This window comes from Myotis davidii, unplaced genomic scaffold (genome assembly GCF_000327345.1).
Source record: "Myotis davidii unplaced genomic scaffold, ASM32734v1 scaffold83, whole genome shotgun sequence".
Taxonomy (NCBI): domain Eukaryota; kingdom Metazoa; phylum Chordata; class Mammalia; order Chiroptera; family Vespertilionidae; genus Myotis; species Myotis davidii.
This window is the reverse complement of record NW_006294121.1, coordinates 1,067,444-1,081,252: the sequence shown is the minus strand read 5'-3', so window position 1 is coordinate 1,081,252 and position 13,809 is coordinate 1,067,444. Positions and strand designations below refer to the sequence as shown.

The following is a 13,809-nucleotide window of genomic DNA, read 5'->3' as shown; positions in this document are numbered from 1 at the left end:
GAAAGAGGTGAAAGTCGTGGCATTAAGATACGCTTCTTGCTACAGAACTGTGGTCATAGAAACAGAAAACAGGCTCTGCCAAAACAGAGAGAGAACAGAAATTGCGTGGGAATAAATACTTAATGACTCTATTCCCATCCTTCAGTCTTTTGCCAGTGCCCATCATTGGAAGCCAAATGGAAGCCATAGTGTAAGGGAGGTGGTTACTAAAGTACATTCAGGACAATCTTCCTGAGCACAGAGCAGCATCAATAAGGATGGGAAATAGATTTTGAAGGGCAAATGGAGATTTCCTGACTAACCCTTTTACAGAAATTTATATTCTGGAAAAGAGTTTTTGTTGCCTGTATCTGATAAGTTTGTTAGCTACAAAGTTGCTAATAAAGGCTATGAATTCTTTGGTTTTACCTCAAAATTACCCATTTCTATAAAATAAAGGGTAGTAAGAGTGAATATGAATGACATTCCTCTGGAAAGTATACATTTTTATCCATTTTAAAAAATGGGACGCTAGTTTGCTTTTCCAAGTTAAAAAAAAATTATTTGCCAAGTTTATAGTTGACTGTCCTACCGAGAGTAGGAAAAAAAAAAGAAAATCAATATTTTTCCTGCTTCCCCAGAGAAAGTCATTTCTTGCCATGGATGAGTAGTTATTTGTAAGACTGGTTTAATTAATTCTGCACTCAGATGTCAAAGAATGTGGGAATTTGTTTTAGTCTTGACCTCAACCCACTCAAAAGAAAATAATACTTGGTTTAGAGATTTCAGTGCTGTAATTCATAAGTAAGCTCTCTCACCAGATGAATGTGAAATAAATATCAGAGGGAAGCATTTAAAATTTGGCAAGGGAATAAAGATTTGAGCATGTGCAGTGGTTTCTGTTACTAGAAGGAAAAAAAGAATCCCATTTTAATTGGTTCTGTACAGGTTGCCGCTGTAAGTGCCTTTGCCCAGACTCTGCGAAGATACACGTCACTCAATCACCTGGCCCAGGCAGCTCGTGCAGTGCTTCAGAACACGTCTCAGATTAACCAGATGCTCAATGACCTCAACCGTGTTGACTTTGCCAATGTCCAGGTACTCTGTGTTCTTGCAAAGTGTGTTTTTGAAGAGAAGACACTTAATTTTCTTAATTAGGATCATCATATTTCTTTTTAAAGTTACATCAATACACAGGCAGCATCTCTATTCACAACACCCGAAAGAAGGGAGTTTTACTCAGTTATGACTTTACTGCTCCTCCGTTTTGTGGTTCAAGCCCACTAAGATTTATAGTATTAGACGCAACCTGTGTCACCAGGGTTTCCTGAATGGTTAATGGGCTAAGGACCATCACAATCATTGAAATTAAATAGGCAAGAGGTTAAGTTACTCCATCTCCTTGCTGTGGGATCTTGGGCAATTTACTTAACTGCTCTGGGTTTTACTTTCCCCACTTTATAACACCTATCTTACGTTGTGCTATATAATAAAAGCCTAATATGCTAAGTGTCCCGTCAGCCATTCAGCCAATCAAAGCGTAATATGCTAATGATATGCTAAGGCCACTCAATTGCTCGCTATGACGTGCACTGACCACTAGGGGGCAGACAGTCGACCGGTCAACCAGTTGTTATGACATGCACTGACCGTCAAGGAGCGATGCTCCGACCGGTAGGTTAGCTTGCTGCTGGGGTCCAGCCAATCAGGACTGAGCGAGACGGGCCAGACACACCCTGGAGCCTTCCCACGGTCCCTCCCCGGCTGGATAACCTCTGACATACCTCCCCAGCCCGATTGTGCACCATTGGGGTCCCTCGGCCTGGCCTGTGCCCTCTCGCAATCTGGGCTGAGGCCCCCCACCCCCCAAGTACATGAATTTTCTGTACCGGGCCTCTAGTGGTTTATATATTTAGTAATATCCAAAACCCTTTGTATGGTAACACACAAGAGATTTTTGCTCTTAATAGTGCCCCATTTTGAAAGAACTCAGAATGACCCTATTTCAGAGTTTACTATAGGTGTCTGTTAAGTATTTATTCATTTGAAAAGAATAAGGTGTAATATGTTTGACTATTTTGATCATCCATATAAAAAATATATATTTGAAACTTGTGATCAAACTACTCACTTTTACTTTAAATTACTACTCACTTTTACTCTAAAATCGCTAATTTAGGAATATTATTATGGAATTCCAACATCTAGTTCACTTCAAACACTAAAGTAATAAAGCTAATTGTTGCCATATAAGAACTGCCATTACTCACTAATAATACAAATAATAAAATAAAAAATACATAAACTAAACATAATAAAATTTAAAAGCTTTTGTTCTTCAAGAGAGACCATCAAGACAATGAAATGGCAACTCATAGAATTGAGAATATTTTTATAAATCATGTATTTGATAAAAATTGTATCTAGGATCATATAAAGAGCTATTTCAACCCAATAATAAAAAGAAAATCTAGTTTAAAAATGAGCAAAGATCTGAATAGACTTTTCTCAAAAAAGATATACAGATAGCCAGTAAGCACCTGAAAGGATATTCAGCATAATTATCTACCAGAATGATGAAAATCAAAACCACACTGAGATGCTACTTCACACAGACTAAAACGGGTATAATAAAAAAGACAGCTCATAAGTGTTGGTGAGGATGGGAAGAAATTGGAACCCTCATACACTACTGATTGAAATGTAAAATTAAAATGTTGTAGCCACTTTGGAAAACAGCCTGGCAGTTTGAACATAGAGTTACTATGTGACTCACCAGTTTATTCTTAGGTGTATACCACAAGATATTAAAGCATGTCCACATAAAAACTTGTACATGAATGTCCATAGCAGCATTATTCATATTAGCTACATCAAAGTATAAGCAACCCAAACGTCCATTAACTAATGAATGTGTCAACAAAATGTGGTATCTTAACACATGAAATATTATTGGGCAGTAAGACAAAATGAAGTTCTGATAGATGCTATAATATGGATGAACCTTAAAAACATTATGCTAGGTGAAAGAAGTCAGACACAAAGGACCACATATTGTATATATCTACTTTATATGTAAAGTAGATTAGTCGTTGCCTAGATCTGGTAACTGGGCATTGGAAAATGACAGATTAGCGGTGTGGGGTTTCTTTTTGAAGAAATTAAAACATTCTAAAATTGATTATAGTGATGGATACACAATTCTGTGCATATAATAAAAGCCATTGAACTGTATACTTTAAATGAGTGACATTGTATGACATGAATTGTATCTCAAAACTGTTTAAAATAATTGCTTAAAACAAACTATTAATTACTCAATTTCCTAGAAATTTTAATATGCAGTTCTGGTCTGGTTTTATCATTTAAAATATATCAAAAAGTAATACTGGGCTTCATTCATTTTAGGATATAGTAATCTTGCTGTTCTTTCTGACTTTCATGAATTGGGCTCAAACTTATGATGTATATAAAGTTTTTTTAACTTTTTTAAAAATTAATTTGAGAGAGAGGGAGAGAAAAACATCTATGAGAGAGAGAAACATCTATTGGTTGCCTCCTGCATGTGCCCTGATTGGGATCGAACCCACAACCTGGGTCTGTGCCCTGACCAGGAATCAAACCTGCTATCTCCTGGACTATGCTCCAGCCATCTGAGCCACACCAGCCAGGCGAATGGATATAAAGGTTTTTTTTTAATCTTTCTATATATTTATCAATTTCTCTATATACAAACATAAATTTATACACACATGCAAATGTATTACCTTTACCAGACGAAACTCTCTGGTTTATAAAGCCATTAGCTTTATATATATTTCAATAGAATTTATGTTAACTAATTTCAGTGCGACTATTAGAAGTTTATATTGCCTTAAAATTTATACTCTATTGTTTATTTCAAATCTTCATTCATTCTTAAGTCTTCCTTTAAAAGCATCTTCAGAACAGTTGAAGTAGTTAGGCAACTTCTAGTTTCAAAAAGTAATTTAAGTTCAATCACAGAAAATAAATGAATGATTCCCAATAATATCTGAGATTTTAAATTTCCTGTTAACATTATTTTTATATGTGTATTTGTAATGCCTGCGATCCTATGAAGTATTTACAGAAATGAGTTCTTTCAGGGTATAAACAACAACCTTGAGAACACCTTTGCTTATAAATGGTCGATTATGTATCTACTCTATTACTCATTCTCTACCCACCAGCTCTGAGGCTACCTTTCCCCTTCCTCTGTTTTCAACTACCAAGTTTTCCTCTGCCCACATGACAGTTATGATTATAACTGAAACCTGTATGATTAAATACCTACCCTCTGTTCTGGCTGGGTTTCTCGCTCGTTGGGCGCCATCCAGTGCACTGAAAGGTTGCTGGTTCCATTCCCAGCCAGGGCAGGCTGGATCCCCAGTAGGTGGCGTACAGGAGGCAGCCTATGGAACTGTTGCTCTCACATCGATGTTTCTCTCTCTCCTAATCCTTCTTCTCTCTCTAAAACCAGTAAAAACATATTTAAAAAATAAAACAAAACACTTATCCACCAAATAATCTTGCTTTTCCTCAGAAGATCATGGACACAATGGTAGACCCTTCTTTCCCCCTACATATTATGTCTCACACCTCTTTTCATTTTAATGAGTAATCTCTTTCTTCAGGTAACATATTCGATCTTTAACTTCCTTCATTCTTTCCTTTTCTGCTCCAACTTTTGCCTGATTTTCTCAGTTCTGGTTTTCCCAGTCCATTGCCTACCGTTCCACCTCTATCACCCCCTCCTCTTCATTTGGAAGTTGCCCTGCCCCTACAAGGTTAACTCAGTAAGACTGACCCATATAAGGGTGATGCTCTTTTAATAAGGAAACTTTAATTTAATTCAGTGAAATTACATATATAAGGGTCAATACTATCATACTCTGAGAGCTTGAACGTATTAGAAAGTTTCTTTCTAGATAGTCATATATCTTTCACCACTTCATAATTCTCTAGTTAATTCTTCTTTTTCTCAGGATAATTTTTCTATTGCAGTATCATTGTTTTTTTGTTTTATTTAATTGATAGCATTACAATGGTGTTATTTTTCTAATATTTTGTGTGTAAATGATAGTTTTCCATCTACATTGTGGACTAAGTAGGTATCCGTGGGTTGACCCAATAACCTAACTATTGCATATATTTATTTCAGAAGCATGGGACAGGCTGTGGAATCTCAGAGGCAAGGCGAGGGTGGGTGGGTGAGTGGGAAGATATCAACCAAAGAGCTTCTATGCATATATGCATATACCCATGGACACAGACACTAGGTGGGGGTAGTCTAGAAGAGGTCAATGGGGGATAAGAGGACACATGTAATACTTTCAACAATAAGATTTTTTTAATCTAATTTTAAAACTACTGACTATAGAACTGAAATATCCAAATTCCTTTCCGAAGGGAATGTTTACAATATACTCTACCATTATTATATTTTCAGTCTGGAGACTAGCAAAATGAAATACATTATAAAGTAGTTTGAAAAACCACAATAATGTCCTGTGACGTTACTTCTCTAAGTTTGGTTTTAAATTATTATTTTTCGTGGCAAAAAGTAACTACTAAAGGAATTAGTGAGTTTGAATTTATAGTAAGAAATTAAATGAAATCCTTCTGGAGTACCAATAAGTTCCTCCTCTCAATTATCAGTGCACAAACACATAAAAATAATGTCCCCTAGAATGAGTATAAAGTTTCATTTTTTTCCAAAATGAAAAATATTAAAGATAGATTGCACAATAAGGACATATAGTTCACACTCCTATACTAGATGCTAAAAAATGTTAAGATGATAAATTTTATGTGTTATCTTACCACAACAAAAAAACGTTTAGACATTAATTAAATGCCTGCTCCAGCCCGTGCCGCGTGGGGACATGACCCACAGGCCTCCACTGGAGAATGTGTGGGCACGGAATGATAGTTGTCTGCCCAGGGCAGCTGGTTAGAGCATTTATATGTCTGTCCCAGAAGCTGCAATCCTAGGGCCCTCCTGTGACCTAGATGGGATTCCCTCCCTAAAGGTTTGGGCCTGGTGACTCCTGGGAGTGGTGAACAGGATTACAGCGGCCAAGGAAGCCTCAGACCAGGGCCACTTTCAGTGGTGGAAAGCAGGGAGCTCAGGGAATAGAATCAGCCTGGGCTGGCCTGCTCCCAAATGCGTCCCATCTGGGTAACAGAATGAGCCCTACCTTTAGCTTTTAATAGTCTGTCCGTTTCAACATAAGACAAAGAAAGGTAGTAGATGGTATCATCAGCTGGAAATATAGAAGAAACTATAGATTTCCCTGGGGAAATAAGGTGAATGAAGTTTGGCATTTTGTCTCTGAAGCACCTCCCAGTTGAAATGTCTCTTGAATAGGTGAAGTTTATAGGATCAGGAGCAACGGTGGAACCAGTCAGTCAGATTAGGGATTTATTTAGTTGAAATTGTTGATTTGAATGAACTTGTCCTTTGAGAGTAGGTAGAATGAAAGCTATAGACACACTTTATAGAAGAATACACACATATTCACAATTTTTAGGTATAGAATTAGGACCTTTACAGTTTCCCCTCCACAAAAACCTATCTTGAAAATATTATCTGGACCCATGAACCCACCTTAAAAATTACTGTCATATTTCATTTCTCTAATTGTATGTTTGGGGGAAATGAGGCCACTGAAATTGAATGAATTGCTTGAGTTCAGTTTAGTCAATTCAGGCCCTACATAAAATCCATGTCATCTTTCTCTTAGTCGATTATTAAATTATGAAATAATTATACTCTGACCATGAGAATATACGTGCTTTTAGTAATCTTAAAAGGCATTGGAAACATTACAGAACTTATAGTAACCACTGAAAAGTAACCTTAAAAGTTCCTGTTTTCATTGCTCTCACCAAACATGAAACTTCCCAGTTATAACCAGAAGGAAAGCTGTAGGAGTTTGTTTCTTGGCAGTGAGCATATCCACATTTTCTCAGAAGTATTTTTGTTGTTGTTCTCAGTTCTGTAGATTAATTTGCATTCATAGCCTTGCCTTGACCGCCCTGGAGATTGGCTTCCCATTTATAAAACTCAGACAGCACATGCTTCTACCCAGTACTATTCAGTGTTTGTTTCTGTTTTCATCCTAAAGATCACTTTCGGCCAATCGAATCTGTCCACCTGAGTTACTCTATCAGCGGTTCTCAACCATGGGCTGCGAACAATGAAAATATATCCTGCATATCAGATATTTACATTATGATTCATAACAATAGCAAAATTACAGTTATGAAGTAGCAACGAAAATAATTTTATGGTTGGGGGTCACCACAACATGAGGAACTGTATTAAAGGGTCGCGGCATCAGGAAAGTCGAGAACCACTGCTTACATCTTCTCAGATGAATTGGCTTTAAAATTTTATTTGATTGGTAGCGGGGGGGGGGGGGGGAAGAGCACTTTGGAAGGCAGCATAAAAACTGAATAGAGTGAAAGACCTTGCATCCTGTAGGTTCAGGCTTCAATTGTTCTTCAGTTATAGGTGGTTGTCTTCCATACAGAATAGGTCATGTAGAAAAGCCAAGTCTTGCTTTTATGTCACATCCCTTTTTCACGCACATAGGCGATGTTAGTTTCCTTAACAACTGACAGGTAAGTAGTCATTCATTCTCTTAATTCATTTAAATAATTTCCCATTCGTGCATATGGTTTGTGTGCTGCCATTCAATGAAAAGATATTGTGTTGAACTTTTCTTTTGCTTTGTGTGTACTGTCCCAGGAGCAGGCTTCCTGGGTGTGCCAGTGTGATGACAACATGGTTCAGAGACTAGAAACAGACTTCAAGATGACTCTCCAGCAGCAGAGCACCCTGGAGCAGTGGGCCGCATGGCTGGACAACGTGATGATGCAAGCCCTGAAACCCTACGAAGGGAGGCCCAGTTTTCCAAAAGCCGCCAGGCAGTTTCTGCTAAAATGGTCTTTCTACAGGTACATCTCAATTTTCACTAAGCTTTATTTTTCATAGTCTACAAATATGTGTGCAATGTACACACTTCTCAGACAAAAGAAAATAAATAAGTGAAGACTTTAATTTGTAGAAACTCAATTCATTGATTGCAACTTTATGGAATTATACCAAGGGGCTTATGAAACTCAGCTATCTGCTAGGAACAGAAAGCCTCTTCTCAGAGCCCTAGAGTTCTCAGATGGGAACACCCAAGACTCCAGTCTAGAGAATGTGTTTAGCAACAGCAAGAAAGGGGCTACAGTCCTCCCTCTGGCAAACAGACATTATGTAGGCTTCTTTCTTGAGGCCTTAGCACCACTTCTTTCTATTCCCTACTTCAGTGGTTCTCAGAGACCAGTGGCATCACTATGGCTCAGAACATGTTAGAAATACAAACTCTCAGGTCCCCTTCCCCAAATCTCTTTAAATCAGAAACTGCAGAGGTGAGGCCCAGCAATCTGTGCATTTTTTAATGTTGTCCTGGTGATTCTAATGCATGCTCAAAACCACCTAGTTAAATTCTTATTGATCAATTACAACTGTTTTCAAACCTAGCTGCACATCAGAATTAGTGTAAAAAGATCTATGTACCTTCCAAACCTGCTAGATTAAAATCTTGATGGTTAGGGAGTAATGATGAGGAATAAATCAGAAATTCTTTCTTTAAAAGCTTATTTCTGGTGATCCTAATGCAGCCGTGGGCAAACTACGGCCCGCGGGCTGGATCCGGCCCATTTGAAATGAATAAAACTAAAAAAAAAAAAAAAAAGACCGTACCCTTTTATGTAATGTTGTTTACTTTGAATTTATATTAGTTCACACAAACACTCCATCCATGCTTTTGTTTCAGCCCTGCGGTCCAGTTTAAGAACCCATTGTGGCCCTCGAGTCAAAAAGTTTGCCCACCCCTGTAATCTAATGCATAGCTAGTGTAATACCCAATAATCTAGTAGACAGTACAAAATGTATCACTTTTTGACTGAAATAATATTGATATAAATGTATATTTTTGTAGTCATAGAAGAACCATGGAAGAAAAAGGCTTTCAGATTACTTGATATATGATATCAAATGTCTGTATAAGCTGTTGACCATAGGTCTGCCCCAGGGGTTTAAAACAGAGCCTAAGATGGCATAATACCTTTTATACTTGGGATGGGATTGACAGGTGATGTTTCATTTTATAAGTTAGATAAGCTATATTTTTGCCCCTGGCATTTGTTATTAAGGTGGGTTCATTTCTTTGCTTCTTTAGATAAAGGTAACCCCATTGACTTGGGCCTAAAAACCATATATACTTCGAGGTTTGGGCAGGTTCCTAATTTTGATCCTATACAGCCATTCAAGTATCGTATCAGAAAGTAGTGACCACAGGATATACCACTGACTGTGGCTGTGGGTACACCGAGGTTATTACCTAGACACCAGCTGGGAGTCCAAAGCTGGCTGTGAGGAGAGGAGGTATATGAAGAAGTAACAGAGTTTAGGAACTACTAGGGCTCATGAACCCAGTAAGCCCAGACTATAGAATTTCATCTTGTTTTGATCACCCTTATAAAGGTATCTTTTCATTATGATGGTAGTTGCTTTGCTTTTTATTGTAAGTGACTTGTTTTCGTAGCCGATTTGGTCCAATTCTTATTTCTTCAAGTAGAGCTGCAGATGTACTATATATGTTCAGTTAAGAGTTAAATTAGAAAACTATTTTCAGGATGTAACAATAGTGTCTAGCAAAGGTTCAAATGCAGTGAAAGAAAGCTTGCCAGTTTTGTGTTATTTTGTTTTTGGTTTTGGAATGAAATAATTCCACAGTTCTGTCTCTCATACCTAATACCTGTGGCCCACATGGTTTGAGAAGCACCTTATGAAGATGCTGTCTGACGGTGACACGCTGGTATGCTTCAGATAAGCCTATGCTCGATTTAGAATCTCCTCTGGATATATGGGGAGGATTTAGAAAACAGCGTCACAGTGTTCTCAAAGCAGCAGTAATTTAGAAATCAAATTTTTAATTTGGGAATATTTCTTAAGATTTCATGTATTTTCCTATTTTCTTGCAAGTTGATTTGTTATTCATCCATTTTTCTCCAGAAAATTAAATAGATGCTATATGTGCTTCATGAATGATGAAACAGAAGCTCTACGAGCTGATTATTCCAAAACCCAAATGACCAAAAGCAGAGTACATCCTCTATATCAGAAAAAGCAAGGTTCCCCCCCCCCTTTCACTGCTTTCTGATGATGAGTCAGGCCTGCCCTTACTTCTTCCTGGAGGTTTTTATTTTTACTATATTTAGTTGATAGCATTTTAGAAGTATACCCCTGGAGCCTTTGTCTCCACAGAGATGTGTTGCAGGTATGTTGAAAAGAGAAAATTACTTACTTGTATTTTTGTTCTCACAGATACACAAACCCAGATCATCACTTGCCTGCCCTCTGTCCTCCCTGAGTTGGGGATAATTGGCTTGTTATTATTAGGCACTATTACGGTTATTATTTTCATTTCAAAAAGACTTGAAGGCGTACAGTGCAAGGCCGCAGAAGGGAAGGCATATTCTGACAGATGCATACCTCCTGCTTGTAGACAAAGTCAATAGCTTAAAAACCTAAAAGCCTTTAGAATCTGAACTGCTTTTTAGTAAGGCATTAGAACATATTGAGTAATGAACACTGCATTCACAAACTATCAGAGAAACAGAATTGCAGGTATTTTTTTTAAGATTTTGGCATTGTAATAAGAATTTGGCAGTCACTTATACAGACTCAATTTCTGAAGCCAGTTAATCTTACAATTTCTAAAATTCTGTGTGTCTATTTACATGCATACGAATATAGAAATGGACTGGCAGGCAATCATCATATCAGCTGGCAGTTGATGAATGGCTGCAAACGCCCTCTCTTCTGGATAGGGGATCTCTCCTTGCCTAACCTGGCTTTAAATGGCTACTGTTAGCTCCCTGGGAGGTGGAGAAAAAATAATCACCGTCTTTCTTGGGCAGAAATGGAGAAGTTATGTGGGCCATTTCTCAGCTTGTGTGTTTTGTGGATAACAGAACACAGCATTACTCAGGATAACCAAATATCCCATTTTTAAGGAATTAAATGTATAGCTTTTATAGTGATTTGAAAGGGGGCACAGGGAACCTAGTTTTACTACAACTGGACAATATATAAATCTTCCATAAAGTAGCACTCTTGGAATCAACTGTAATCACTGTTGAAAAGACAGTCCAGGCCCTGGCTAGGTAGCTCAGTTTGTTAGAGGGTCATCCTGATATACCAAGGTTGTGGGTTTGAGCCCCGGTCAGGGCACATACAAGAAGCAACCAATGAATGCATTAAAAAGCGTAACAACAAATGGATGTTTCTCTTTATTTCCCCCTCTATCTCTCCCCCCCACCCAGTTCCCTTCATCCATCTCTCCCTTCCTCCCTCCCTTCTCACCTTTCTCCCTTCATCTCTCTCTATAAAATCCGTAAAAATAAAATGTTTAGAAGAAAAGAGCGTTCCCAGGGGAGTCACAGGTGTGATGTTCTCACCGTTCTTCTTAGGAAGGGTGTGTTATATCCCCAAATACACAAAGAGGTGGATTGAGTATCACATGTTAGAGTAAATGTTTCCATTTCCACACCATGAATTATAAAGATAAATACACAAAGGTATCTCTCGCCATTATAAAATAATTAACATTTATTAATGATTTTAAAATGAGTTGAATTTGTGGTAACTTAGCAACATGAAGTTCAGTGGAATCAATTTTGCAACATGTCTTATAGAAGTCTGAATCAAACAATAGGTTTCTAATTAAACTGTTAATTCTGTCATTTAATACTTGATTTGTAGGGCAGAGGCCGAACACAGAGAGAATAAAGTAGACATGGCATTAATAATATAACTCAACTGATTCTGTTCTAAACATGTGACAATAATTTCATGGCATGTTTATCAGTATTGTTTAAAAGATAGCTAGGTATTGCCCTGACTGGGTGGCTCAGTTGATTGGAGCATCGTCCTCTTCACCAAAAGAAGGTTGCCAGTTCAATTTCCCGTCAGGGCACATACCTGACGGGAAATCGAACTGGTTGAGGGTTTGATCCCCTGTCGGGGCACATACTGAAAGCAACCAGTCTATCTCTCTGTCTGTCTATATCTCTCTGTCTCTTTCTCTCCCTCCCTCTGTCCCTTCCTTTCTCTAAAATCAGTAAACACACACATACACACACACCACGACACCCCACACATACTCCACCCTGACTCTAATTAGAAATATTAAAGAAGTTTGAAGTGCATGGACAAGCCAATGACTGGCTTATCTTAAACTCATTTACAATTTAAATATCAAGTTTATTGTTAGTATCTATTAATAAAAGCATAATATGCTAATTAGACCTGACATCCTTCCTGACAACCTTCCAGATGAAGCCAGGGCTGCGAGGGAAGCCCAGGTCCTGGGTCCCGGGTGCCAAAGGGAAGCCAGTGCCAGCAGCCAGGGGAAGAAGGCCTACTCTTGCACAAATTTCATGCATCGGGCCTCTAGTTTTATTAATATTGTTCATATTTTGGTTTTATATTTTATAAATTACAAGTTCACATTTCTCATAGTCATGAGTTTCTCCATTGATTTTATTACACTTCTCATGGAAAAATCACCTTAATTTAAGTGGAAATCAGTAAGAAACTGGAATCACAATAAATTTGCCTTCCACCCCAATTTGCACAGATCAGTGTATAGATCATCTACATTCTACTTTGCCACATCTGGAACATTGCTTAAGTTTCGTAACCTTTGTTTGGCATAAGTACATCTTTTCTCAAAGCGTACATCAAAGCCACTGTCATTCAGAGGTGGAAACACAATGTTTACCCATCAATAAGATTTTCACTTTGAGTTGCTTTTTCTTATGGTGGTTGTGAGTTGTCAACTTTTCAAAACGATTTTATGTTCAATTCTGACCCATATGAAAGTTTAGTGGAATCATCAGACTTGCCTATGATAGTAAAATGGCTTTTCCCATAAAAACCTGTCTAGCTCTACTAAAGACCTAAGCAAGTGTCAGTGAGGATTACCTCCTTAACCACCCTGCTTCAAAGAGTTGAGCCAACTGCTTTTAATCATGAAATTATTGCATGACAGGTTGTGTGCCATACCAATCTTTCAGACCTCCAACTTCTTTTAAGAGAAAAAGTAGGTTGAACTCTAATCCTCGTCACTAATATTGGCTCCATCTGTCTTTTCTCTTGGAACAGCTCAATGGTTATTCGAGACTTAACCTTACGCAGTGCTGCTAGCTTTGGCTCCTTCCACCTGATCCGTCTACTCTACGACGAGTATATGTTCTACTTAGTGGAACATCGTGTTGCTCAGGCAACAGGAGAAACACCCATAGCAGTCATGGGCGAGGTAAGAGAAGCTGAAAGAACTATAACCCACAAGGTTTTTAAAAAAGCACTTGAATTACATTATAATCTAAATATATTCATTTTTGATTAAAGGTATGGTTCCTAACCAATAAGCCTTAGACCCTGAGGGGCTGTGGATTTGTTTCAGGGGGTCCTTAAATTCCTCTGTTCATATGTATTTTCTTAATCAGAGGATTCTAAAATTATAAATTATGTCATTGCAAGTTCCTGGAATGTTTGAATTTGTTATAATGGTACCTATGTAAAAGAAAAGTTTGAGAATCACTGGACTAAAAAAAAAAAATCTAATTGAATGGAAAAGCAGAAAGGTTGATGTTTCTGATAAAACTAAGGACTAAGAATGCAGAGGGAAAAAGTTGAATGTATTTTGTAGACTCTGTTTCCCAGTATCCAAAAGTGATGAT

The 13,809-nt window shown here is 37.8% G+C and overlaps 1 protein-coding gene across 1 annotated transcript in view; it reads left to right on the top strand.

Annotated features, from left to right (window-relative positions):
• Positions 1–13,809, top strand: part of RFX3 (regulatory factor X3) — a 147,071-nt gene that overhangs the window by 114,131 nt on the left and 19,131 nt on the right. The window contains exons 12-14 of the mRNA XM_015566895.1: positions 928–1,077; positions 7,757–7,965; positions 13,232–13,385. Coding sequence (XP_015422381.1) covers positions 928–1,077; positions 7,757–7,965; positions 13,232–13,385 — 513 coding nt within the window. The remainder of the gene's footprint in view (positions 1–927; positions 1,078–7,756; positions 7,966–13,231; positions 13,386–13,809) is intronic.